At 39.7% G+C, this 26,545-nt stretch overlaps 1 protein-coding gene across 1 annotated transcript; it reads right to left on the minus strand.

Annotated features, from left to right (window-relative positions):
- Positions 1 to 1,742: 1,742 nt before the first annotated feature.
- Positions 1,743 to 24,711, minus strand: YTHDF3 (YTH N6-methyladenosine RNA binding protein F3). Its single transcript, XM_055704530.1, has 5 exons — positions 24,328 to 24,711; positions 22,286 to 22,310; positions 16,342 to 16,427; positions 13,384 to 14,976; positions 1,743 to 2,718 (listed from the first exon to the last, which is right to left on the minus strand). Exons 1-5 carry the CDS (start codon positions 24,349 to 24,351, stop codon positions 2,695 to 2,697), a joined length of 1,752 nt encoding a protein of 583 aa, XP_055560505.1. The 5' UTR covers positions 24,352 to 24,711; the 3' UTR covers positions 1,743 to 2,694.
- Positions 24,712 to 26,545: the final 1,834 nt, after the last annotated feature.

The following is a 26,545-nucleotide window of genomic DNA, read 5'->3' on the forward strand; positions in this document are numbered from 1 at the left end:
CAACAACTTCACTGTATTGAAAAATCAAGACCCCCAAAAAAAGGTATTTCTACATTTATTTGAGATATTAAGCACCATTCCTTTTCTTTCTGGAGGAAAAGAACTCGTGCATAAGGAAGCTGAAGGCTAGAAGTTTCACATGTCCATTAACTAGTACAGCACTCCATAGCTGATTTTACAATGTTATATACTATTTTTACAGTACTTTATATGCACATAAAATTCCTTTTAATTTCAGCTGCACATACTAAACTCTCAGCAGTCAGCAAATCAGTCGCAACATGACTAACACCATCAGCAATGAAACTCTTCTATTTGTAGATTTGCTAACAATCCTGGAACAGTGTAAGAACTGTCACAGCTCTCTAAATGTGATCACCTCCTTCTCTCACAATTCTGTCTCATTTTCCGAGCTTTCAAAGTCTGCAACACACTGATGAACCCATTTTATACTAAACCTGATTCAATCCAAGAGCAATGCTCATGCTATTAGAATAAAAGAGGCAAGGGGTAAAGCAGAAAATACTAACAAAGCCTGCAAAAATATGAATACTGCAGTGGAACTGCAGGCTGCACATGCAATCAATTCCTGAATGCCTGACTCTTAACAGTAGCTTTCTTTTAAACAGAAACTTCTGTGCATTTTTGTAAGATATTTTTGTAACAATGAAGCAGAAACATGCTGATCCCTTGAAGGATCATCAGAAGGACTACATTCTTTGGACTCACAACATTAGCCTTTGCCACTTCTACTGACCAATGACAGTTGGAATAATAGACAGTAATCCATAAATCAGCCCAGAGAGGGAAACAAATAGCTATAAAATTTGTTAGCAAGAAACAGATATGCATGGAAGCAGCAATTTTTGGGCTCAAGCCAAATTTCATAGGGTTTGGGCTTGAAACCTTTATCTCCTGCTCTTTTCTTACAATAAGCACTTTGCTTTTCCCTCCCTTACACCACTTAGTATTTGTTACACATCTGCATTTAAGTGAGATTGCTTCTTTTCCCCAAAATATGGGAGTGGCTTCCCTTTCGAGCTTCCAGAAAACTGGCTGTAAAAATTAAGATTTGTATCTGCTGCTCCGCAGTCTCAAAAATTTTTTAAATAATGAGCAAGAAATAAGTGTGTACTGAACTTTTTGTGTTTGCAAAGTTAGAAGAGTGCAAGAGGCTTAGTAAGAGAGAAAGTAAAATACAGCAAAATAGTCTGTATTGAAAACAAACCTTTGCCACTTAAGCTCCAGAACTTTGATTGCCAGAATCTGTAAATGAAGGACTCAAAACACAATATAAAAATCTGTGTTGGACAGTAAGACATAATACATGTTTAAGTAATATGTGGTATTGCTATTTTAAGCTATAACATATCTGACTTCTACACTGCTGTTCTAAAAAGAGAAAGCTATCCCTGGAGTTTGGTACAGGCTGTTCAGTATTTTGTACAGTCAATACACCCGCTTAACATTTTTTTAATATTCTTTTCCAGCAGATAGAATGTGTTGCTATATAAACTGAAACAAAAGACGTAATTTCTAGAAGTTAAAAACTAGTATAGAATTACCCAGTTTAATACATATTCTAAAATTCTTGCTGCTTGGTTCTAACAAAAATCACGTTAACATGGCCATGAATGTCATCTCCATGGATCAAAGTATTTTTCTCAAAATATTTTCAAATGGGGGAAAAAAGACCTGGATGTTGGGACAATGAAACAAAAAAATTTGAGAAACAGAGTATATGCTTGCTAAACAAGAATTATGTTTATTTAGCTAGTGAATCACCTAGAGGAGTAAATTTTCACTTTCATGATAGCAATCTGTCAGGCTTGCAAACACCCAGAAATAGGAATTAAAGATTACTTTAAATGTAGTTATAAAGGTCATAAAAAGTCTGATTTAGACTGAGGTACATTTACTCAAAACTGAGATTCATTGAGTGGTAGCAAACAAACAGTTCCTCAGACAAATGCACTTTTTTCAGAATACATGTTACAGAAAAAAAAAATAAAGAAATGTGCATTAACTGGTGGTGTCCACCAAGCTGCATATTAATATTCTCTTACACCAAACAGTTTGGAACAAGGGAGATGTCATTCTAATATAATTTTATGTTACGTTTCATTTGGCTAAACTGCAGCTTAAAGTTGCTTTGCCATATTAAAAGATTACTACAATAATTTTCACATGAACATTTAGACTTGAGTTTTACTCCAGGACTAAATATGGCATGATTTGCTTTTAATCTGTTGAATAGCTAAAAACTGACAATTAAAAAAAAACTACAACAAAGAAAAAATTAAGTTGAAGCAATGTGAATCTCACATCATTGAACCACTTCTAATGGTTAAATGTTAGTATTTAACAAATTCAAAGAGTTAATGAATCCTTGCATTCGTTCGGTCTCCTGTGCCTTAGCTAGGATGCATAAATACAAAAGACAGCAGATACTGGTAAAAGCTTCAGGACAGAAAGTGCTTGACGAAGGTACAGTTCTCAAGTGTGTTTGGTGAGAGAGTATAAGGGCAGATGCACTGATGAGAACCATTACAAGAAGAGTCAATTTTGTGTTAAAGTGTTCAAAGATGTCACCTTAAGCAGAAAAAAGCTTTAATAACGTCTTCTTAGACATATTAGGCATTTCCAGAGTCTACATCATTAGTGTTGTAATTCTAGCAGGACATCTCCATATAGTTATTGTTTGTTTCTATTTCTCTCCTGAAAAAAAACAAAAAACAAAAACACAAAGGAAAATTATGTTAATACACACAATTCAATATTATCTGTTTTCTTCTCACTAGAGCAGTTGCATTGCTTGCCATTTCTCTAAATTAGGCAACAAGCTTTAAAGAAAAAGCTTCACTTTTTCAGGAACATGAAATACTTAGTTCAAGCTAACTTCTTAAAGAGAAACACAAAAGTATATGTCAAACTAAGAGGCAAATACATTCCAAAAAACAGGTAACGGAAAAGGTTTTATAATGTTACTTTTAAGTCACTTCTGATAAAATATACTGCACAAAGTAAACTGAGTAAGGAGACCAAGGGACCTACAAACAAGCAAGAGGTACCCTGAATCCTCTGCTTAACTTGACAAAATATGCTCTGTATTAACATTTAAATATTCTAGTCTCCATCCATTATTATCCCTGGGGAAAAAAAAAAATAAAAAAAATCACATTCCCAGGTACCTCATTCAGTGCCCCCTACAATAAAATGTTTCAATGTGCTTAAGATCCAAAGGAAAAAGTTGGCCCAGTACCACCTCATCCATACAAACACACTGCTGAAATGGTGAGAAAAGCCGTTAAAAAAAAAAAAAAAAAAAAGCCATCCATATCCTTCTTAGAAATTACTTTTAATAGCAAAAATACAAAACCAGTGAGGTAGGAATGGCTGGAAAAAAACCCTACCTGAATGCAAGCCTGAGTTGCATTCAAGACCATATTCACTACAAAGCCCTCACAGCATTGCAAGATGTTGCATTTGGTGTAAAGGAATGAAGAATGTAATGTCACCTGTGTAACGCAAACACAATGATAAACAACTATGTACCATTAAGGTCTAAAATACTAATTGCATTGTACTTCTATCAGGGACTAACAAGTTCTGTATTCTGTATTACAAGTCTAAGAGAGCAAATAACATTTTCAGCACTTTATCATCATCCTCCATTTTCTCTACTTTGTTAAACATACACTTAGGCATTATGACTACCTCTAGGAAAAAAATAAAAGCAGATCAATAAACTATATCTCATTGCCTTCGTTACATACCCTCTAGACTGTAACAAGACACTGTAGGCTGACTCTAAGAACTAGGAATTTATCTCCTAATACCATTTCCTTTCTCAATATAGACTGAGCACATCATATAATCTTTTTTGAAAAACCTTCATAGAAGAAAGGTAGGTTCCCTCCCCCACTTAAAATAGAACAAAAAACTCCCTCATTTCCAGTATTTTTATTGTTACTGCATTACACAGCATGTTATAAACTGAACATAAACATAGCAGGGAAACCAAAATAAACCAGGAGGCATTTGAACAATCATTTCAAAACCACTCTATCTGATAGCATGCTGAAACTTCATTATGCTAGGAACTATTTAGAAAAGGTGCAAATTAGCATATAAATCTAAATAAATTCTGCCAAAAAGACACTATAATGAAAGAAGAAGATACATAACATTTATGTTGGTTATTAGAGCACTGCTGATGATCTAGTCCTAAAACCAACCTCCAAGTCGCTTCAAGATGAACACCAGAAAAGTAAAGCTCACACAGTGTTCTTGGTCACAATAAGCAGCTCATGGTCCAGGCAGCTGTATGTCTAAGACTGAACATTCTCTAGGGCAGAACTTCAGTATATTTAAAGCCAGAGCGATACTTGCACAATTCTGCTAGCAGTCATTTTTTTCCTAGTTCAAAGAGACATGGCTTATATTTTCATAGTAAAAGACTTTTTAAAATGTGAGATTGTTAGTATCAGTCATTAACGCAAACTGGTATGTTCACAGTGCACATCTAGGCTGAAAACAGATGATCGCTGGCCTCATGCCTCACTATGCATGTAAGGCATGCAAAAATAGCCTGCTCACACACATCTCAGATTTTTCCTCTACTATTAGCAGACTTCAACTGAAAGAACTGCACTAAGTGCTGTAAAACACTACTGTGTATTAAGTAGGAGCCTATGAAACTGTGACGTTAAATATCAATATTTTAACAATTTTAAATACTACCTATATACAAATAAAATAATCTGTTCCTGCCTGATTGCAAGTATTATGTACGTAACCACTGATTCAAGCTGTCTAGAAAGTCTCTCTGCATTGCAAACTGCTGCACAGTAAACTGACAGACCTTGTGCTTTGGCCCCTGAACTCAAAATGCATTTAAGTTCATAAAAATCCAAAGCAGAAAGGGAAGGATATCCTGATTATATGCTTCCAATGGATGAAATCAAGGAGGTGTTAGAAATTTTAAGTCCATTTTGAATTCTACAGAGGAAGAAGGCTTCAAAACACCACAAGCACAAGGTAGAGAAATTAAGTACTATCTGAATTAGAACAATGTGGGAATCTATTGGCTGGTTAAAGGTACCTGCCAGGTGCAGACCACGCAGTGAGCCGATTTCACACATGCAAATAAATTTCTACACAAACTGACAGAACCAAGTGAAGGTGAACCTAAAAATGCTTGGGCCTTGGAAACATGCATCAATCTAGTGCAAACAAAACCATGGAATTAAATGGTCTGAACTGGGAGGCTGACTTGCTTCCAAATTTCAGTTCTCTGAACTGACAGCATTAATCAAATGATCCCATGCTGAAAAGCAGCTGCAATGCAACTTATCCTTAGATTAAACGAAATCTCTGTGCTAACAAAATTTCAAAATTCAAAGCAACAAAAATGTTCCCTGATCTGATTTGAAAGAAACTACCAAGATGCACACAACACTGGCTTCTGGAAGTTTTTGTCAAAAGGAAGGAAAATGAAAGAAGCCCTCATCTTAAGTAGCAAAAATGTGAATGGTAACCTAACAACCACCTTGGCTGTACTACTTCTTTTTCCAAGATCTTACAAACTGAAGCTCCAAGTGAGGGAAGTTAGACCTGAAGGAAGGACCTTTGCTTCTCTTAGACCAGTTGCAAGTGCAAGAATTTCAAGGTGTCCATTTTGAAAGCTATCCAGGATTGCAAGCTGGCACAGGGAAATTGCAGAGCTCCCACACAGACTCACCTCCAGCACAATCAGCTATACTTGCAAAAAAACCCCAGAATTTTGCCAGACTTTTGCATCGTACTAAAATGTTTAAAACGTTCATGCCTGAAGCTGTCTGTTTTGCCCCTCTCCCAAGAGGCAGCGTTCTCACAGCAGCTTCAGAAGGCAACATGTAGCACATCTTTGTTGCCTCACTGCGAACTGTGACTTAAAGATTTAACTTTAAAGCGTTGCTCATCTGCAGTGTAAGCTACCATGTCAGATTCATTCTGTGAAGTGAGGCACAGGCACATATCTCTGCCAACTCTGCCGCGTGGGCAGGAACACCTGGCAGGGGCAGAACAGACAGCTGTAGAGGTGGCGAGAAGAAGCCACAGCAAAGTTCATGAAATCTCATTTACTAATGGCATCAGCCATAATCTGCAGTTTATTGCACTCCAGTGTACCATTACAGCTCTGACAGCATAAACACTGACCTTAGTACTTGAAAGCCACAATGAAAAACTGATTACTGAAAAAACTGAAAAACGCTGGAACTAGTCCATTTGTAACACGGACCTCACAGGCTGTTAACATGAACTACATTACTGAAACTTGAAAACAGTGTAAAATAAAGGTCTCTTAACTTCTCGTTCTTGAATTCCAAACCAGAGAGGGTAAATCTGAAGACAGAGATTACCTCAAAACCAGATAAAGACATTTAAATACATTTTTCTGAGAAGCACTTCTGGGAAAACAAGAGGGAAGGATCTCTAAAAGCCTTACACGGACCTAGCAATTTTTTTCCTGTGGAGATGCCATCCCTTCCTAAACACTCATTTTCCTCTGTTCCTTACCCCAACATGAAAACTACAAGGCACACATTAAAAATCAAAGTCACCACAGGAAGTCAAACGAGGTTTTACCACTCCAGAGCAGTTCCTTCTCCTGGTAAGCCTTACGAATTAATACTCAGAATCTGAGACCTTGCTGTTGCAGATCATTTGAACTCCAAACAGTAAATAAGGCTTTCAAGCATATAAATATTAAGAAATTCTGAAAAGGTACAAGATCTAGAGTTTATTTATTCTTCCTACTACTTTTGATAGCATTTTACTTATTGCAGTCTCTGAAGCATACTTAGCAATAGCAAAAATGAGAACAAATTACAGTAAAAAGGTAAGTAAGTTTAAATTTGAGCAGACACCTGCATTGTTAGTGGAACATGGACAGACCATATTTTTTTTATTGCCTTTATCATTAGCTCAATAAAATTTTAATCCACATCTGAAGTTCCACAGCACAGTAAATAACAGGGCACAAACATTCAGGAGGCAGGAGTGGGGAAAGAAACAAAACTACTTTAAAGATGTTGACACAACAAGGAAAGGCTCTGCAGAAACCAAGTTTGAACTCCATGAGCCAGAAAAGCCCTTCCAGTCTTGTTTTCCCAGGTAGATACTTTCAATGCTGGATTGGTGAATTCTAACTACAAGTAAGTAGCAAGTGCTTCCTTTCAGTGCTGTACTTCATTACACATTTTTCCTCAGACACCCATGGGCAACAAGATGATCTTATTTAATTGCTCTGCTAAGGAACCCATAGTACTTCTTGGAAGAGAAATGCCATCCACTGCAGGGCCTACGAAATGCATTAGGGAAGAATTTCTCAGAAAACTTTTCTTTAAGCCTCACTACTCATGCTATTTGCACACATGTAACTGAAATTCCAGTCTATCATGAGAAAACATGAACTTATTTTATCTTGGTTTCTCATTATATACTATATGAAAGTGCAACAAATGTGCAAGTTTATATTTGCTTTTTCACAACTGACTAAAAACCCTAGACACAGAAGCAAAACAATAACTACCTGTCAATACGAAGTACACTAGCAAACCTCTGAAAATGTGTTCAGAAAGAACTGGGCTCAAACAGCTTAACATTCCTGTAATATAGCATTTTAATTAGATGAATCTAAAGGTTAAAAGTCAATCAATTTTGATACAAAACAATCCTAGTTCAACTGAATCTACAGAAACAGCTTTACTAGATATGCAAGATCTGTATGGTTTTAGAGAGCCATTTTTTCCAGCAAAGCACCACCAACAATCTTTACTCCAGTTTTTGCTAACTAGCCCATCTGTGACACGAATCAATGAAGCAAAGCTGAAGTACTGCATGGAGAATCACATAGGTAGCAACTTCCTTGCAATATGCAGGGATACTTCTTCCCTGCAAACTGCAGGAAAAGCACCCGTGTTCTAATCAGTTTGTTCTTAACAGAGCAGTGCAGTCTGGGGAGATGCAGCAGGAAGCAGAAGGCTCCCACATGAATTTTAACAGCTATTCATGCATACTCAAGGTTCTGCTTTTGCTCTGGAAGATTTAGAATTCCTCCTTTGCTTTTAAAACCACAACTAAAAGACAGAGCATTTAGAAAAGGTAGAGCTGTCACAGATCCAGATCAATTCATGTTTTAAGTTATGTCTTAGGCAGCTACCTTCACATTTAAGAACACTGAAGAATTAAGATTCCAAAAATGACTGCTCTCTTGAGCATTAAGGTAAACCATCTGGTTGATATTCCTAGCTTTTCCAATAGGGGTCCCTATTTTACAGGAGAAATGCGTCTTTTAAGTCCCAGAGTCAGAGAATTTAAACCCACTCCGTAAAAGACTCTGTAGGTTTGATCTTGTAGACAGCGATTTCAAACTGAAAAATGCAACAAGATCCATACAATTGCCACTATAAGCTAAGACGGCCTGTGAGTTTAATTACATTCCATCTTTCATTCAACAGACCAATAATGTGCTTCCAGGGCTGCACCATCTTTTCCCTTATGAGATAAAGGCAGGCCACACTGCTCAAACCCTTACATAGTCACTCTATATGATACTGTATTTTAACGTCCAGACCTTTCCATACTATCCCCATGCTGTAATTAATTGTAAAACCTACCTCTGAACAGAAACAACTGACTCTACCAAACACACAGAAAACAGGCACATTTGAAATCCATGTGTCTATCACAAGAGAACTGGCAGGTCATTTTTAAGTGTTTCCAAAAGATGCAAAAGCAAATGAAGACATGGTAAATAAGCCCACCATTCTGGGATGAAAATTCTGGATCAGTATGTCTAAAATTATTCTTGCTGCAATTAATCCTTTTCTCCTGAAAGCAGAGGTACATGCTCAACTCACAATTATCAAGGGAGCAAAAATGTGTATTGTTTCTACTTTCAGACCATATTGTTTTTTCTTAAAATAGACAAGAGGTCTGCAATATGACTGTCATTTATGAAGACGAAACTGTATATAAACATCCAAGTTCAAGGAAATTGCAAAATAATGGCCCTTGAAACATCAAAAGCATATAGGAAATGCACACATTAGAAGATAATACATAATCTATTTACTGTTTTGAACTTCTTTTAGATGTAAATACACAAATTTTAAAAAGTTCTCTGGTACAACTATAATTTAGCTCTATTTTTAATGTTGGTCAACTACCTGTTTTCCTTGACTTGTACAAGGACTGTGAATGTATCTATATTTGACTTTGATATTATAATCTAGTAGTTGATGGCTGGAAGGGGGGGGTGGGCTAGGGGGAGGAAGAAGTGTCAACAATTCACTCTTAATGGATGTTTTCTCCCTTCCCTCCTTCCAAGATATTTTTAAAAAATATCAAATCAAGCATAGTCAGCAACATCCTGGAGTGGAAAGGAGTTACACTGCTTAACACTGCAGCCTCATCATGACCCAATTATCAGAGAAACAGAAGTTAACACTAGTGTGAGAAGGGGGGGGGATATGAAATTACTCAGTATTTTCTGAGTAATTTTGGTACTTCTCAGAGTCAGAAAGTTTTAGCTGTAACAGCACTTCTATTACAAGATCTGTAGTACAACAGGAAAAAGTTACCATTTTAAATGCTTATTTACCTGCCTATTTACAGGCTACCTGAAAAGTAATAATTCCAAATGCAAATTAAATGAACACAAACATACACCAAATTCCTCTACCTTCTCCTACAAATAAAAATTATTTATTTTTCTGAACTATCTCACTAAGAAAACAAATCTGAAGCATTCTACAGTTACGTGGAACCATGATCTTTTTTCCACTATATGCTACAAAAGTAGAATTCTGCACTAGAAAGCAACAAAAAAAACCGTCCTAGGACAACAGGTAATTGCAGGTTAACAAGCCACCACCTGAGGGTGAGGAAGTTGTCAACTCCCAACTACTGCATTTTTTAAATGAGAGCCACATTTCATTTTGATCCATGTATTTACTGAAGATCAGGTGCATAACTACTAATACAGCATTTTTTTAGTTTTCAGTACCTTTTACTTTCCTAATGTAATTGCATGCTCTTAAATTGCATATTTTAAGACGTCCGTTCTGTTTTTTTAGATCTTACTGCTACTGCTCTCTGTTGAAAGACAATCACATTTTTAAATAATCTGCAGACAATATGCACATTTGCACCACAAAGAGCTGTTCAAACTAGGGTAGGGACTAAAGGCATTTCAGATTATTTCAATATACTACTGATTCATGGAGAAATATTGCTGATTTCTCTGCTCCTTTGGTTAAAGATCACAGTACTTGTATGTTTAAAATAGGACCCTGAAACCTGAGCCATAAGATGGTTGAATAACCAATGAATGATTATTCCACAAATTTGTTTCCAACCCCAACTGTAGACACCCTACATGCACTAGGGTTACATCAAACAGTAAGTGTAAATACTAGAACTTCAGTGTTTACTAAAGAGACTATTCATAGTCATTTGCAAGTAACCTTTATCAAATGGCAAAGTTACTGAAGTTTCATGTTAATCACAAACTATTCATGGCACTTTGGTAAGTATACTGACGTATTTTAATAAAACATACTGGTCATACTGGAAATTAATTATTGATTTCCTCCCCCCCACCCCAAGTTGTTAAAATTAAACTTTACAAGCAATTATTTTAAAATAAGTTAGCTGGAATGATGAACAGTTATAAATTAAATTAATAAATCATATGCTGTTTACTATGTTTAGGACACTGGCTGTATGACAGTTTGTTACCACCCATGGAACAACACAACATTAACTGAGCTTTAAGGAACATGTAAATGACTACTGCTGCTTGATGCATTTTACGGTTTTTTAACATCAATAAGCATATTTTTTGAGACCAAAACACTGGAAAAAGTGATTGCCACAGCTGCCATAGAAAATGGGCATGAACTTAACTTAGTTCTACGGGCAGTAGAAAGTGCACAAATTTAAATACAGCTCCATAAAAGCCTAGCTGGCATGAGGTAATTAAGGATTACTCAATTAACCATAACCCAGAGCTTACAATACTAATCGTTGCATTTCCAAACTACTCTTGAATCATAGAAGAGTTAACAATTGTATGTTTACAATTTAAAGACAGGTTGTTTGTACACAGTGTAATAAAAGAAACCTAGAGGTTTAAAATGAACACTCAATCATAAGAGAATGATGAACTTTCAGTAGCTGTCATTAGTTTAATTTGGACTTCCTACATTGTAAGTACATATTAATTTGCTTAAGGCATATCTCAAATCCATCTAAAAAGAGAAAGCCTCAGAACTAGATATGCAGCTCTAAATATTTTTTTTATAATTTCCAACAAAACCAGTTTGTATGATGTTGGAGAATTATCAATGCCTACTGTGCAATTATCTTGACAAGTATGTTTTCTCTCAATAGTACCGGGAAAGGTAACTGTTAACAGACAAATGCAGAGTTCAGTACTAGAGTCATACAGATGCTGTATGTTTCCCTGAAGATATTAAGGGAAACAGCAATGTTATTTTATTATACAAATACGCTTAATCACAGTCATCTAGTTAGAGACCTACTAAACACTGCATTTAGTACTTTGAATTTTACATTTAGCATACATAGAAATACTACCAACAATCTATGTTCCTCCCCCCCCCCCCCCCCCCGACACACTGCATATCATAGCTTCTTACTACCACCAAGGGAACAAAACCACAAATAAAACATTCTCTTCCTGAGTTGCTAGGACATGTCTGAATTATGACTCCTTAAGATAAGTTTTTTTCACAAAAATAGATACTTTGAAGCAAATCAGTTATTTGTGGAGTGTCTTAAAACATAAAAAATTAAGGAAATACTGAAACAGAAAGGCTACAGAGAAACACAGTAACCTTAGTCCTTCTGAAACATGAGCAAATACCACAAGGAAGTTGTACTAAAGCCTGAAAGAGTCAAAGTTTTCCCCTTGCACTGAATATTAGTTAAGAATGTGGTCCATCCTCCCATCATGCAAGATAGCATGGAATTAACAGTAATGATTTAGGCCATACTCAGTTTTCTTTTTAGGAAAAACCAAAAGGCGTTACGTATCCAACTGGGTTATCATTTTGCCTCCAAACAATAAAAAACTTCCTACGTGACAATTTATTGCAGAGTTGTGCAATAAAACTACAAAATCGATTCTGGGTATTCACAACTGGTCTATAGGAGATGCAATGTGTGTTGGAAGGACCAGGAAGATATAAGAGGTGGAACCACTGCAGCACTACTAGAAACCTAAAAAATACGGAAGCTGTGAAGCAGATAAAATTCGTATGCAGCGAGAATTGTGGCAGCTTCAAGAAGTGAACCAGTTCAGGACTTCACATCCCACAAAGCACCTATTTAGTATAAACCCTAGACTTTTGAGGGTTTTTTTATTCAGAAGGTGGTGTGACAGGATAAACAGAGAGCACTACCACCAAACTGCAGTGATGCAAACTCCCACTTCTGAATACTTGCACATCATCTAACTGGTGCAATAGTTCCTGAAATGTTCCTCATCATGAGACAAATCGTGTATTTACAGTTACCAGCAAGCTTGGAAAGAAAATAAATATAACAAAAGTAAATATTGTGGCCAATGGCGAACACAAGTGTTATTAGTAGGGAGAGTACACACAAGACAAAGTAGACAAGTACTACAAAACAGCTTAAATTAAATTCTTTTCTCCCTCTTCTGGTTTTCTGAAATACCTCCAAAACTAAAGGTTTCTCTACAGATCTATCGTAGGCATACTTTTCTTCACAGAAATTAATTACACATTACTTCTTTCAGGAAATGTACTACCAGAAAGGTCCAAAAAATTATTCCAACACTGTACAAGTCATCCTTGTAGCACTTTTGTGTTTCACAGTTGTGAAATGGTATCAAGGAGAAAGCCTAATTTTCACAGTAATCATGCTATTAACATTTCATTAAAGCAAAATTTGACTTGTAATGATATGTTAAATAAAGTAAGCTTCTTCTGTAATTTCTGGTCTTTTCTGTGACATCCAGAAACTGTAAAAATCTAAACTAGAAGACTTCAGTTATGGGTAATACACTCAATTCAATTTTTGTTTACTTTGAAGGGTAAAACATGTCAGAAGTCCCTGATGCAGGCCTACGTTTGTGTTATGGTTAAACACACACCTGCATTAACACCACAAGTTACAAGAACTTAAATCTTTTCATTAAGAGCTAAATATCAAGTACAGACAGCTTGGTTAAAAAACACCACTTTCTGATTCAACTCTCACACACAGAAATTCCAGCTGTATGAAAAACAAGGTTTGCAAGCCAGAAAAAACAGGAGACATGTTATAATGACATTGATTTCTTACCCTACGCATGGCTTCCTCCTCCTCTTGACGCTTCTCATAATGTGCAAAGTCATCAAAGATTGAGGTGGTATGCTTGAAAGTAGCAATTATTTTAAGCACTTGCTTGGCTTTTTCTAGGGGTACCTCTTGAGTGTCTCTCGAATTGGTAACCGGTTTGTTGTCATTGTTTTCCAAGCGAATATGCCGCAGTTGGTTATTGGGAACGTCTTTGACAAAGATCCATTTGACATCAAACTTCCCCTTCCATTTATCCTGAGACCAGACACCAGCATATGCATTGTAGTCCACAACAGACTTCATCTCAGCCACTCCACAGAAGTGTCCACTGCCATTCACACTGAAGAGTAAATACAGTGGGCCTTTTCCATTCAGGGACCGGTAAGCAGCATCCAAGCGCTTATTACCATGTTCAGTACTACACCAGATAGAGTACTTAATGGAGCGATGAATATCGTCCTCTGAATAACTTTTGATTATAAACACACGTCCATTCTTCAGATTCCAATCGAAGTCTTTGGGATTGTAGTTGTTTATGGCCTTTAGTTTCTCCAGCACTGGGTGCACTTCCACACCAGAAGGTGAGGAGCTGACGGATACAACACCTAAACCAAAGTTCTCACTACCAGCTCCGTTGTTCTGGCTGAAGCCCACACCCCTATTACGAGGAGCTACCCAGCGGTTTTGCAGCTGTTGCTGCTGCAACTGGTGAGGCTGGGCCTGCTGCTGAGGTCCTTGTTGCTGTTGTGGTTGCTGTGGCTGAGGCTGCTGTTGAGGCAGTTGGCTTTGCACCAGTGGTGGTGGTTGAATTAATGGCTGAGGCTGCTGGATTATAGTCTGAGGAGGCAGTACTGGTTGGGCTGGGGGTGCTTTTACCACTGACCCTTTGTCATCCCAAGTTCCAATATTCATGTTATGTTTTATAGGTGGTGGTGGTACAGCAGGGCCCCCAATGCCCACATTACCTTTAGGCTTGAGTTTCGGCTGAGGTTTAGCAGGCTTCCTTGCAATGGCAGCCCATGAGGTTGGTTTAGGTGCTGAACTGCTAACTGGGGGCACGCTGTTTGCTGCAATGCTTGTCATACCTGTACTGCTCAGAGCTGAACCTACAGTTTTTGTTACAGCAGCCGTCATATCTCCACCAATTTTCAGTCCAGTCATGCCTTGTTCAATGCTGCTAATACCAGGCACCTTGCTCAGAGTATCACTGCCAAATCCAGCCTGTCCATCTGCTATGGCTCTCCCAAGAGAACTAGGTGGATAGCCATAGCTGCTGCTGTAAGCAGAGCTTTGTGTTGATTGTCCCTGAGATCCACTTGTCCCCCATGTAGAGAAGTCTGCATTCCCAGGAAAAAAATTAAATCCGTGCTGCCCAAGAAATGGAGGGGTATTTCCTAATGCCCCAGGTTGACTAAATACACCATCAGGTATGTAATGGTGTTCGCCATTACTCATCTGTCCATAAGTTGTCAAGTATGGCATTGGAGGGTCACCTGCAGTTGACCATGCTGCTTCGCCTAAAGAGTATGGAAATCCAATGGATGGAGCATAATAACTAGGCATATATGGGTCTGACATTGGTGGATAGCTGTTACTCTGCAAGAGAATAAAACAGAAATCAGCAATATAGACAATTATACTCAGCGAAAAACAAAACAAATTGTAATACAGTCCAAAACATTTTTAAGGATTATATGAAAGCATTTGTAACTTCCACCATTCCTCCCAACATAAAAGATGAACAAGGTTAGAAATGGCCATTTTTTTTCCTCAAGAGACCTTTTCAAAGCACTGAAGAGCTCCATTTTTTGTAATATATTATCTTTATTTTCAGTTACTGAGCGAGGCTTAAAATGCCTCTATGTCAACAGTATCAAGAAAATAACACGCTACTTTAAAAAACAAGTCATAACAACTTTAGTTTCATAAAATCCGAAAAATAGCTGCAACCATGATTTAAAGTTTTGGTATTCTTAGTTTTTTCTCAAATTTCTCACTTCTAATTGGAGACACCTGCCAGAACATTATAGTGAAAAGGATGGGATGCCTGTTTGTTTCCGAAGGAACAACCACCAAACCGTAACATTGCCACACTATTGAGAATGGGCATTAAGTACAATCTGTGGTCTAGCAGAACAAAGTTTGCTACCTAAATTCAAATCCCACTCCTAAAACTCTTGGGAAATCACAGCATTTACTTCTTGAGAAGATAAAGCTCCAAGAGATTTGAAGGACTACCCCCCTATGACTTCTGATGTTGTTTTGGGGAAAAAACCTACACGTTATCATCCACTAGCTGATGCCTCCTTCATGTTGTATTATTTGAAAAAAAAATGGGAGGGTAAGGAAAATTCTCAAAACCTTTTAATAATTTGCACGTTCTCCCTCTCTGAAGACCACTACAGCTAACAAACTTAACATAATGAATATTAACTTTTGACTACAGAGACAATTCTAAGCTCTGGAAATAAGTCATTAACTTCCTGGCAGAAGAGTTATACCAAGCTGTAGTAATACTAAGTTTCAATCTATTATGCCATCAACTGCAAGCTACTTCTACCAACTTCAAAGGAAATCATGCCCAAGCAGTTAATATTTTCTCAGAGCCACTGCTGTTTTGAACTGCATCCAGTAGATTATGATTTCACTGTGGGGTTTTGGTTTGGGGTTTATGTTTTGGTTATTGGGTTTGGTTTTTTCCCCAAGCTCCCTGTAACTGCATCTTTCTGAAGTCAGAGCAGAAACCATCAGACCATGCCTTTTAATTTCATCTTTTCCAGAATTAAGACAACTCTTCCTGTTTAAGATATCGTATAATAAGACGGGATACAATACAAAATTGTATTTCAATAGATATTCAGGCAAGTAAGTAATGCTAAGAAACTTCATCCAAAAATTAATTGTCTGGAAGTCAACTGAACTCCAAGATTAACTTAAAGATAGTAAACAAGGTTCACTTACCTGATTTGTCTGACTACTTAGATATGGCTCAAAATCATCATCATTTACTGCATCCTTTTGATGAATCGAACCGTTTTGTACTGAAACTAAAAATAAATCTGTATTAGGTATACTCTCTGGAAGATCTATGTTGCACTTTTAATCTAGATAACACTTCTAAATCGCCTGTACATTGAAATATTTCTACTTGTGCTTTGTTGAAACTGAACATATTGTTAAGCACCACTTTGGTAAATTTAAAGAAAATAGCTCATCCTGTTGATGATCCTGATCAGATCTCAGGAGAGGTCTGGAAAGATGATGTTGTGGCTTAACCCCAGCTGGCAACTAAGCACCGCATAGGCACTCACTCGCTCCCCCACCCTCCCCTGGTGGGATAGAAAGAAGAATTGAGAAAAAGGTAAAACTTGTGGGTTGAGATAAGAACAATTTAATAACTGAAATAAAATGAAAGATAATAATAACAACTGTAATGAAAGGGAGAGAGGGGGAGAGAGGAAGAAAATCCAAAAGGAAAAAAAACCAAACAAGTGATGCACAATACAAATGCTCACCATCCGCTGACCAATGCCCAACCAGTCCCCAAGCAATGATCACAAGGCCTCAGCCAACTCCCCCCAGTTTATATACTCAGCATGACGTACTATGGTATGTAGTACCCTTTTGGCTAGTTCAGGTCAGCTGTCCTGGCTGTGTCCCCTCCCAATTTCCTGTAACCCTCCAGCCTTCTCCCTGGCAGGGCCTAAGAAACTGAGAAGTCCTTGACTTAGTATAAACATCACTTGGCAACAACTAAAAACATTACCAGTTAACAACATTATTCTTGTACTAGATCCAAAATACAGCATTGTAGCAGCTACTGAAAAGAAAATTAACACTATCCCAGCCAAAACAGGGGCAGATGGCAACCAGAGCAGACTACTCCTGACTATTCTTTCCTGTGCTCCACAGACAGAGGAAAAACTACAGGCACACCTTATTTGCACAGGCAGTAAATCCAGCGTTTCCAGAAGTACCAGACAAAGCGCAAATGTGCAGACCAACCAGATCAGACACATTCAATAGGTTCAGGGAAAGCTGCAACACACAGCTTTCTCCTGCCAGGAGGAAAGGCAATTGCCCACCAAGACAACCATGAAGGGCACTATTCAGCTATTTATTTCTGTATTTCCCACATAATATTATACTGTACTGCATTAGTGGCAGCATCTCAAGCTCTGAGGGGACAAAGCAAGACAGACACAAAAGCTGAAGTCCCCAATGGTGATCACAATCCTCTCCCAACATATATGCCACTATACACTGGATATCTCTTCCTATCTGCTCTTCTTCGCCTCCTATTACCTTTAATTTCATCTAGGCATTAATTACATCTACCTGATATTTTCCTGCTGCTCAAATTACTTGAAGTGTCTCTCTACTCTCCCCCAGGCTACTACTCATAGTCAAATTGCACAAATTTCTACAAAGTTCCACTGTTTCCTATGGTGCAAAGCAGAACAGGGACTTAAACCAGCAATTTGGAATGATAAAGCCTGAAGATTAAGCCCTCTTCTCAAAAATAAATTACTGCTTTTCCAAATAAAATCTTTTTATTATCTATCAGATTGGGGGGGGGGGGGGGGGGGCTGCAGGGTAGTTTTATAGCGATCAGGAAGGTGCACTGAGACACCACGCAGCAGAAGTTACAGCAACAAAACAGCAGATTTTCTGACAGCTTGAGATGCTGACTTAGGAGCTGACTCCATGGTTTCCCTCTTTCAGCAAAAGCTTCTGAAAAGTATATACAACCATGTACCTAAACTTCCAACTTTCCTGGAGTTAGTGTTTAAGAGTGGGGTTTTTTTTCTGTTTCATTGGCGGGGGTTGGGAGGGTGTTGTTGCCTAAAGTTCACATTGCAACCAAGCGGTGTCTGGAGCAAGTCACTTAATACAAAAAGAGTTTTTTTCATTTTTTTTATTTCCCCCACATTTGACTTTAACACCTCTAAAACAAACTGCCTTCAAGGAATGAAAGTAGCTGAAAAAATGACAAAGAAATAGATGTAATTGCAAGGGAATAACCAAAATTCTTGAAAAATGTATTAACTTCAGACAGCAGTAAATGAGCTAAAAATTCGTAATTTAACACAAGATTTTTTTTTCCACAACAAATATCTACGAAGAAAGAAAGCAACTTTTGTTTTGAATACCTTGAAGCTTTAAAAGTCAGTACACTTGATACTTCAGTTATTACAAACTGGCACAGTGTGTATAGCCAAATATGAGCAGCAATGGTGAGCACAATGGGTTTTAAAACTTGATAGGACAATATTCCTAATTAAATACCAAATTTAAATTGACATTAGGTGTTAGGGGGTTTTCTTCCCATAATTAAAGAGTTTCCATTAAGGTCATTATTCATCCTGAATTTATACACAGTGGTAACATATGAGCTGGAATACTATTTTTATCTTTATGTTTGGCCCAGTCACACAGGGGATGAGCCTCAAAATCTTTTGTCCATGCCATGTTTGTTGCTTAGACTTAACTAAATAGTATAGAGAACATAATTCTCAAATACAGTTCTGTTATACCGAAAAACCTAGATGGCAGCATACAAATTTCTTAAAAGCACGCAACCACAAATAAAGGAATAAACAGGTGCATGTCAAGACCAGAATCCTATCAAAATTAATCTCCTCATACTGACAGCTAATCTTCATAAAATGTGCATCTGCTGTGTTTATTGTTTCAGAGGTATCTAAAGGTCACTTAAGACAGAATTATTTTTGGTCTGCCATTACAACTAACACGGAATATTCTTGTAAATGTATTTTCTTTCTTATTCATTCTGTATTGAGATCTTATGTTAACACAAAGTAGTTCTATACCAATATCCCTCCTAGAAATATATACCTTTCCCAGGGAAATAGCATGACTTGAAGTGTGTTTCTTTGGCTTTTCATTCTAACTTTACATAATGTGTTAATAATGAGGAATGTAGCCCACACACACATTTAACAAGAGCAAACAGATTAAGATGCATGCCTCATTCCCAAAAATCTCACATTAGGTGTTCCAACTGAACAGGGCAGTGATGAAGAATACTAATTGAAACTAATCTACAGTTACTAAAAATATCTCTTAACAATCCAACCCTGAAAATACTGTATACTTCCGCAAACACTGTGCAAACGTATCACGTAATGAGATATTGGGAAGAAAGCAGCTCAGCAAATAAAGGAACTTAAAGCTTATATTCTTTTAACTGCTACCATCCTTTGAATAACCACTTGCAAAATGCACAAATGATGGCCAAAGGCGTAAGAGTAATTTTTTCATTACAAGAAGCCATTAAACCTTGATTACTGTGAAGAATAAGTACTAAAAGAAACATTGACTATTTCATCCTTGTTTAAGCTTAACACTTACATTTAAAACTTCTATAAAACCAAAATTTATATACATAGATATCTAAACAGAATTCAGACAGCACTTTCCTATGACATGTGATACACTGGCACACCAAAGGGGGGAAAAACCAGGAGTTTCAGGAATGCGTTTCTCCCCCCGGCCCCTCCAAGAGATCAGTTCTGATGTCTTACGTCAACTGTAAAGCAGTTGACAACTAGAATAAGAAAACTTTCAAGATAGGATAATTTACTCATTTAAGCCTCTGAAATACCAACATTAATATCCAACACAATAGAACTGTTCTGCACGCTAGAACTTCAATCCCAGAAATTCTGGTCAAGGGAAACAGCACAGTACACCAACTTACAATCAACTAGAATAAAGCATGCAAAAAATTTACTAGAGCATACAAATCACCTACCTCCCAATATAATTTGCAGGTCTAATATTTTTTTGTTTTGATATGGAAAAATACTCTATTGACATGCATACAGCCCTTATTCTGTTCACTCACATTTTCTCATATGCTCTACCAGACATGTGGTCAGTAACCTTTTCACCATCTTCTTTAATGTTACTACTCTTATTCACCGAACCAACTTCAGATTAGTCTTAACAGTATCACATCTTCCCTTGAAGCTTCTTTAAGCTGGGACCTATCATGACACCTGAAAAAGATTACTGTCTGCTAACATGTGGTCAGCAAGGATTGCTGATACTAACTTAATTTATCCTCTTGCAAAAATCTGTGACCCAAAGCCATCTACTCATGCTGCACTATGCTTAAAGCTCTTAAAGCTCCCAGGACTTCAATCTAATGCTAAATCGTAACTTAGTTTCATTAAATCAAATAATTTAACAGAACGGAGGAGACTAATGGTTTGTTTCACTGTAGTTTTCATTTAGGTCATATTCTTACCAAAAGAATACATAGTAAATATCTATTATTTAAAAGAATGCAGTCCATAAAAATCCAAGCTCAGAAATGCAAAAAATCTCTGCCTTACATAGCAAACTAAGAAACGTGTTTTAATTCAAACATTCTGCAGTATCCACAGATTATAGCACACAAAAATATGCTAACATAAATACATTAAAGTAAGGCTGACTTGTGCACTTTCACTATTAAACAAGCTGCAACATAACACCTAAACAGAACTGCTTAATACTTCCTCTCCAATTCATATATATATAGTTCAGAAACTACTTGTACGATTTCTCTAATAGATGCATCTCAATAATGTCAGTAAAACTGAGATACGGTAATTCAAAGGATATGAAGCCATAAACTACTCGCTAAAATGAATATGACTTTTCTCATTCACGGGCAACATGGAAGGTATAAACACAAACTATTTTAAAGACACAAAGAAACAGCTTAAAGCTCCAGTTTGCAAGAGAGAACAAGTATTCAAGAACGACCAAACTGGGAAGGTAAAAACAAGCTCATTTTTCACTGAACGCAGAGAAATTAAAAGTGGCCAAATCCAGCAAAATTCGCAAACCCTATTTGCTACCTCATAAGTGATGCATGTGATAAGCAGCAGATAATCTGCACAGAGGCTAGAATATGTACGTTGTGGATAACATTGAATGACAGTTCACAGAGAACAATTAGATTAGTTCAGATAATGAACAACAGGGGGCAAAGAATACATGAGCTCAAAAAAGAAAATTTCTTATCTGCATGAAGAAATAATAACCATATTAACACACGAAGGTACCTGTGTGCATGCTATTCTAACAGCTCAGCTTGCTGAGCACCTAAGAATTAAATAGGCACAAATGTACTAATTAGGCAAAACAATTCCCAAATAGAGTATCAGTCTTTGTATCAAAGATAACAAATTCCAGACAAGAAACAAATCGTAAGACAACCTGAGATGCTGTTTATGAGACTTGCCAAGAATTTTATACAGAATAATATTAAGCAGTTAGCTCCTTGTTTCTGTGGGAGAGAAGAAACCCCGTTGAGTATGGTATTTAAAAACTAAAATGTTGACAGAATCATGAAAAAAGTAGAAAAGCAGAAGACCTACAAACACTGAGAGAATATTCTATACTGACACTAAAATGAAAAGCCTACAAAATTTCTGAGAATAAGGAAGGTGATGTGTTCTGCTCACAGATATGAGTAACTAAATAGTCATGTGGCTGCTGTCTCGCAAGCTGGGGAAGCTGTTCAAAAGATTCTTCCTGATGATTCTAGCACACTGATTCTATTCACTGCACAGAAAGGCCCAAGGTGTACTGTTAAAAGAGATTATACAAGCATATCATAAAGTCAGCTAGAAAGAAATAGCTATGTTATTGTCTGACTTCTGACATTAAACTTTATTTGCAAAATAAAACATTTTAAATTTATGTACCACTGTGCCACAGTAAAATGGTGGGAAATAACATTTTGGCACACAATTCCCTGTCATCTTGCTCTGAAATAAAACACATCCTATAGCTACATTCTCTTCCCACAATTGTCTGAAGACAGATTAACCTCCATAAACAGCAGCATTAGAGACTTATACAGAAATACAAGGAATCAACTTACCTTTATTTCCCTGTCCTTTAGGTCTCTGTATATAGGAAAGGTGGGGGGAGGGGCAGGGGGAAGCAAAACAAGTTCAGTTAGAATCCTCTAAAGTTTACTTCAGGGTAATTCCATTTATTTGCCAATTCTGTTCTTTTAAAACTAAATACCCATTTAAAATATTATTTAAAACATTAGACTATATAAAATAATACCACATAAAACATTACAAAACCCCAAAAAAATAATTTTAGAATTGAAAAACTTCACCAAAACCCATTAAAATAATGTAGTCTTTTACAGCATGTGAAGTTTAAATGGTATCAAAAACCTGATCCCGCTGCCCCCAAAATACAAACAATAAACAAAGCATAGAGTAAAAGAACAAAGAAAGTTAGTAGCTTAAGATTACTGCCAGTAAACTTCATTATCATATGTCATCTTTTAAGTTGACTGATGGGTACTTATCAAAGAATAATCTACAATGCTTTTTTGATATACAAAGGAATACACAGCAATACTGTAAGCTCAACTAAGAGTTGCATGTCCCTCATCCATGCAATTACATTGAGAAAATGATACGCTCTATATGAAGCTTTCACACAAGGAAATAATACCTTAAGGAGGATTTTTTTTTTTTTTTTAGGATTAGTCATTACAAAACACTGTTAATCTGTCATGTACTAAGAATCACTGTAACAGTACAAGTTACAGTATCCTTAATTTCTCTATAGCAAAATGTAATAGCTTAGAAAAATAAATGCTAGCCCATGAAAATCTAAGTCATCTTCTCACACATGTACAGCTAAGCATGAGTGGGTCTTCAGGCTCTCTAACAATTTTAGTCCTAAAAACCTCAGTATTCAGAGGTTTGCAAGTTCAGGAGGCAATCACCTCCATCTTGCTTTTATGTGCATCTGTCTCAGAGTTATCACAAGACTGTTTAACACAGCTCCATCTAAAGCTGCGCTGGTTAGTCAACTCTCTCTCCCAAAACTGGAGAAAAATCTCTGTAATCTTAAACACCCGAACCACCTCATCTTTTGGGATTAATCTAATCCAGACACAAAGGCATGCAGAAACCAACAAGAGACATAGAACTAAAAAAGTTGGGAAGAAGCCACCTTCGTGGAAAACAGAGCAATGAAAAGCTAAGAGATCACCGAGCTATAAATAAGCACATAAAAGGAAACTGGAGAGCATGCACAGGGACAAAAGAAACAAAACATTAAAGCCGCAGAGAGAAAATAAAAGGGGGCAGAAGACTGCACGGCCAACTTTTGGGGAGTGGCAGAGGCCCAGAGAGGAAGCAGAGACCAGGACAGAATCGCTTCCAGCCAGCCAGCACGGCCAGCAGAAGCCTAGCAAAGACACAAAATGACAAACTCTAAGGTCCATGAAGAACCAACTAAAACAGCGCAGCACCGCGCAGGGAGAGCGGCGGGAAGAAGCGGGAGGCCACGGGGAAGGAGCAGAGGCCCGAAGGAAGAAGAGGTGGGTGAGGAGCGAGAAAGGCACGAAGGGAGGCGGCAGCAAGGAGCCAGAAGGAATGAGGGGTGCGCAGGGGAGAGGGGAAGGAGCCGGGCACGGCGGGGAGCTCGGCACCGAGGTGCTCCCTGAGCGGAGCGCGGAAACGGGCGCCCGGCGGGGCTTGGCGGGGGGGCCGGCCCGCCGGTGGGGACGCGGAAGGGGGCAGGCCGGCAGAGGGCCGAGCCGGCGAGGCGGCGGGCCCGGCGGCGCGGAGCTGAGCGCCGGCGGGCCCAGCGGGCGGGGAGGCGGAGCGGCTCTGGCGCGGATCACCGATTATAAATAGGGGCTGCCAAGCTGGGAAAGGGCCCGCCATCCCGGGCGCCGCCGGCTCCGATTGATCGCCGCTGCCCATGGCGGCAGGGAGGGAGGGAGGGAGGAAGGAGGCCGCTAACCGCGCCGCTCCGGCGGCGAGGGAAGGTGCAGGTAGCCGCCCGGCCGCCGCCCCCCCCCCCCCCCCCCCCGGGGCTAACGACGGGCCAGAGAAGAGGAAAGGGTAGGGAGAGGGCGGCCGCCCCTCCCGCCCACGGCCGTACCTGGTCGACGCTGGTGGCTGACATTATTCACGGGGAGCCGCGATCCCCTCGCTCCGCTACGCCTGGGCCTCGAGTGATTCCGCACGCCGGGGCCGCTCGCTCGCCCGCCCGCCCGCCGCGCCGCTCGCCTCCGCCGCCTCCTCCCCGCCGCCTGATTGTCGCCGCCGCCTGGGCTCGCTGCCGCCGCCGCCGATCGGGTTCCCGCTGGAAGGAGCCGGCCGGCCGGACGCAGCGCCGCTTCCCCCCCTGCTCTGGGCTCCGCTTCCCCACAATGGCGGACGGGCTCCGGCTCCTACTTCCGCTCCGCGGCGCCCTGACCTTCCGCTCCCCCTCCGCCGGCGTCGCCACTGACCTTTCCCTTCCCGTCCCCGCCTCCATGTCACGTGGAGCGGGAAACAGCCTCGCGCGCGCCCGCCGACGGCGGCTCCGACGGCGCGGGGGCGGGGCCTGCGGCGTGCAGCGGGGAGTGCGCGTGCGCGGGGGGGGGGGGGGGGGGGGGGGCAGGGGGCGCGCAGGCGGAAGGAGCTGGTGCCTCCCCCATCCCCTCCCCGCCCGCGGGCCCGGGACGCGCATGCTCCGCGGGGGAGCGCTGGGGAATGCTCGGGCCGGGGGCGTTAAATAACGCTCATTGCCTCCGCTCCACCGCGTGTGTGCCGGGAGGTGGCGGCGTAGCGAGGCCTGCGGCCGGCAGGGCTGCGCGGGACCCCAGCTTGGCCGCTGCTGGTGGCCGCCGCTGCTCGCGGTGGGTGGGCGCCTCGGGCCTATCCCGCGGCGGCTCCGCGGGGGTTGTACGCGGCAGCCTGGGAGCGGTCCTCGCTGCTGCGGGGCGGGGCCTGGGGCTGGAGCCCGAGCCCGGGCTGCCTACCGCCGCGGGCGGGACCGCTCCGGGATGGCGAGGTTACCTGCTCGTAATGTGTACTGTGCAGCCCCGTCCGCCTGGCTCCGGGGCTGGCCTTCGCTGGGAAGCCCGTGCTTTGGGGGAGGTTTGGCGGGACAACAAACAGCAGTTCGTCAGATGCCAGGGTTTTGCGTCGCTGCTTCCACCTGCACCGTTACAGGGAGTACATGGGCCCCGAGCGGTGCAAACACAAGCTCAGCAGTTGTATAGGGGCTTCCTGTAGCAACCAGCAATAAAAGCCAAGAGTGCTTCAACAATGCCACAGGGGAGAATTAAGCATTTATAGATTTTAATCTGAAAAGTCAGCACTGTAGTTAGTATGCTGCTTAAGAGTTTTGAGGAAAGAATGCCTTAAATCCCATCCCACTTGTATAAACATACCTGTCAGGGCAACGGGAAGGTAGCTTTCCTCAAGACTTCCAGTCTAAGTTGCTTTTGAGATTTTGGTGCATGTGGTTTTAATTTGCAAAGTAAAGGGTGGTGGGTTGTCTTGTGGTGGTGGTTTGGTGGGATTTTCTTTAGCAATTGCACGAAGTGATCCTGGGAAACAACTAGTTAAGTAACAGTTCTGGATGGAGAGTCAGGTTATAGTGGATACATCACTTCTTACTGTTGTCAAAATTTGAACGTACCGAAAGTTACCCAAAACTGGCGTAGGTAAGACTTGCAGAGTGCTCGTTTACTCTGTTACAGTGAGGTCTGTTATTTTGACAACCACCCATTAATAAACATGCTAGAGTCCAAAGGAAAGCAACAAGGATGATGAAAGATCTGGAAATCAGGATCTAAAATAAAGGATTGAAAGAAATTGCTTTGATTGGACTAGGAGAAGAACGAGGACTGATACAAAGAAAGTCATGAAATATGCATAAAAGTGATAATTTCTGTCTGCATTCTTTCAAACAGAATAAAATGCTATGGATTTAAACTGCAGCTAGCAAGGTTAAACTTGATCTTCTCTTATGACACCTGGATGAACTGGTTGACCTTTAGTAGATCTGCAACCTTAACTTTGGATAGGACTCCTTTAAAATGCCATCAAAGCAAGTAAGACTGCACCCCCACCTCTGTAGCACCACAGTTACAAAGCAGGTGGGACTCTCAGATTCAGTTTTTCAAATTATATTTCTTTTGCTTTTCTCCTGTTTTCCTACTCTATAGGCAGCTATGGCATGAGGGAATTCTTGCTTCTTGGTGAAGTGGTTCTAATTTACATACAAAAAGGTGGATTAGATAGAGGAAAAGTAAGAGTCAAGCAGAGCACAGGTGTTTAGGTGGAAAGAGTGTCCACATTGGATGGTTTCCTTACCGGTAAGCTAG

This window comes from Falco cherrug, chromosome 3, assembly GCF_023634085.1.
Source record: "Falco cherrug isolate bFalChe1 chromosome 3, bFalChe1.pri, whole genome shotgun sequence".
Taxonomy (NCBI): domain Eukaryota; kingdom Metazoa; phylum Chordata; class Aves; order Falconiformes; family Falconidae; genus Falco; species Falco cherrug.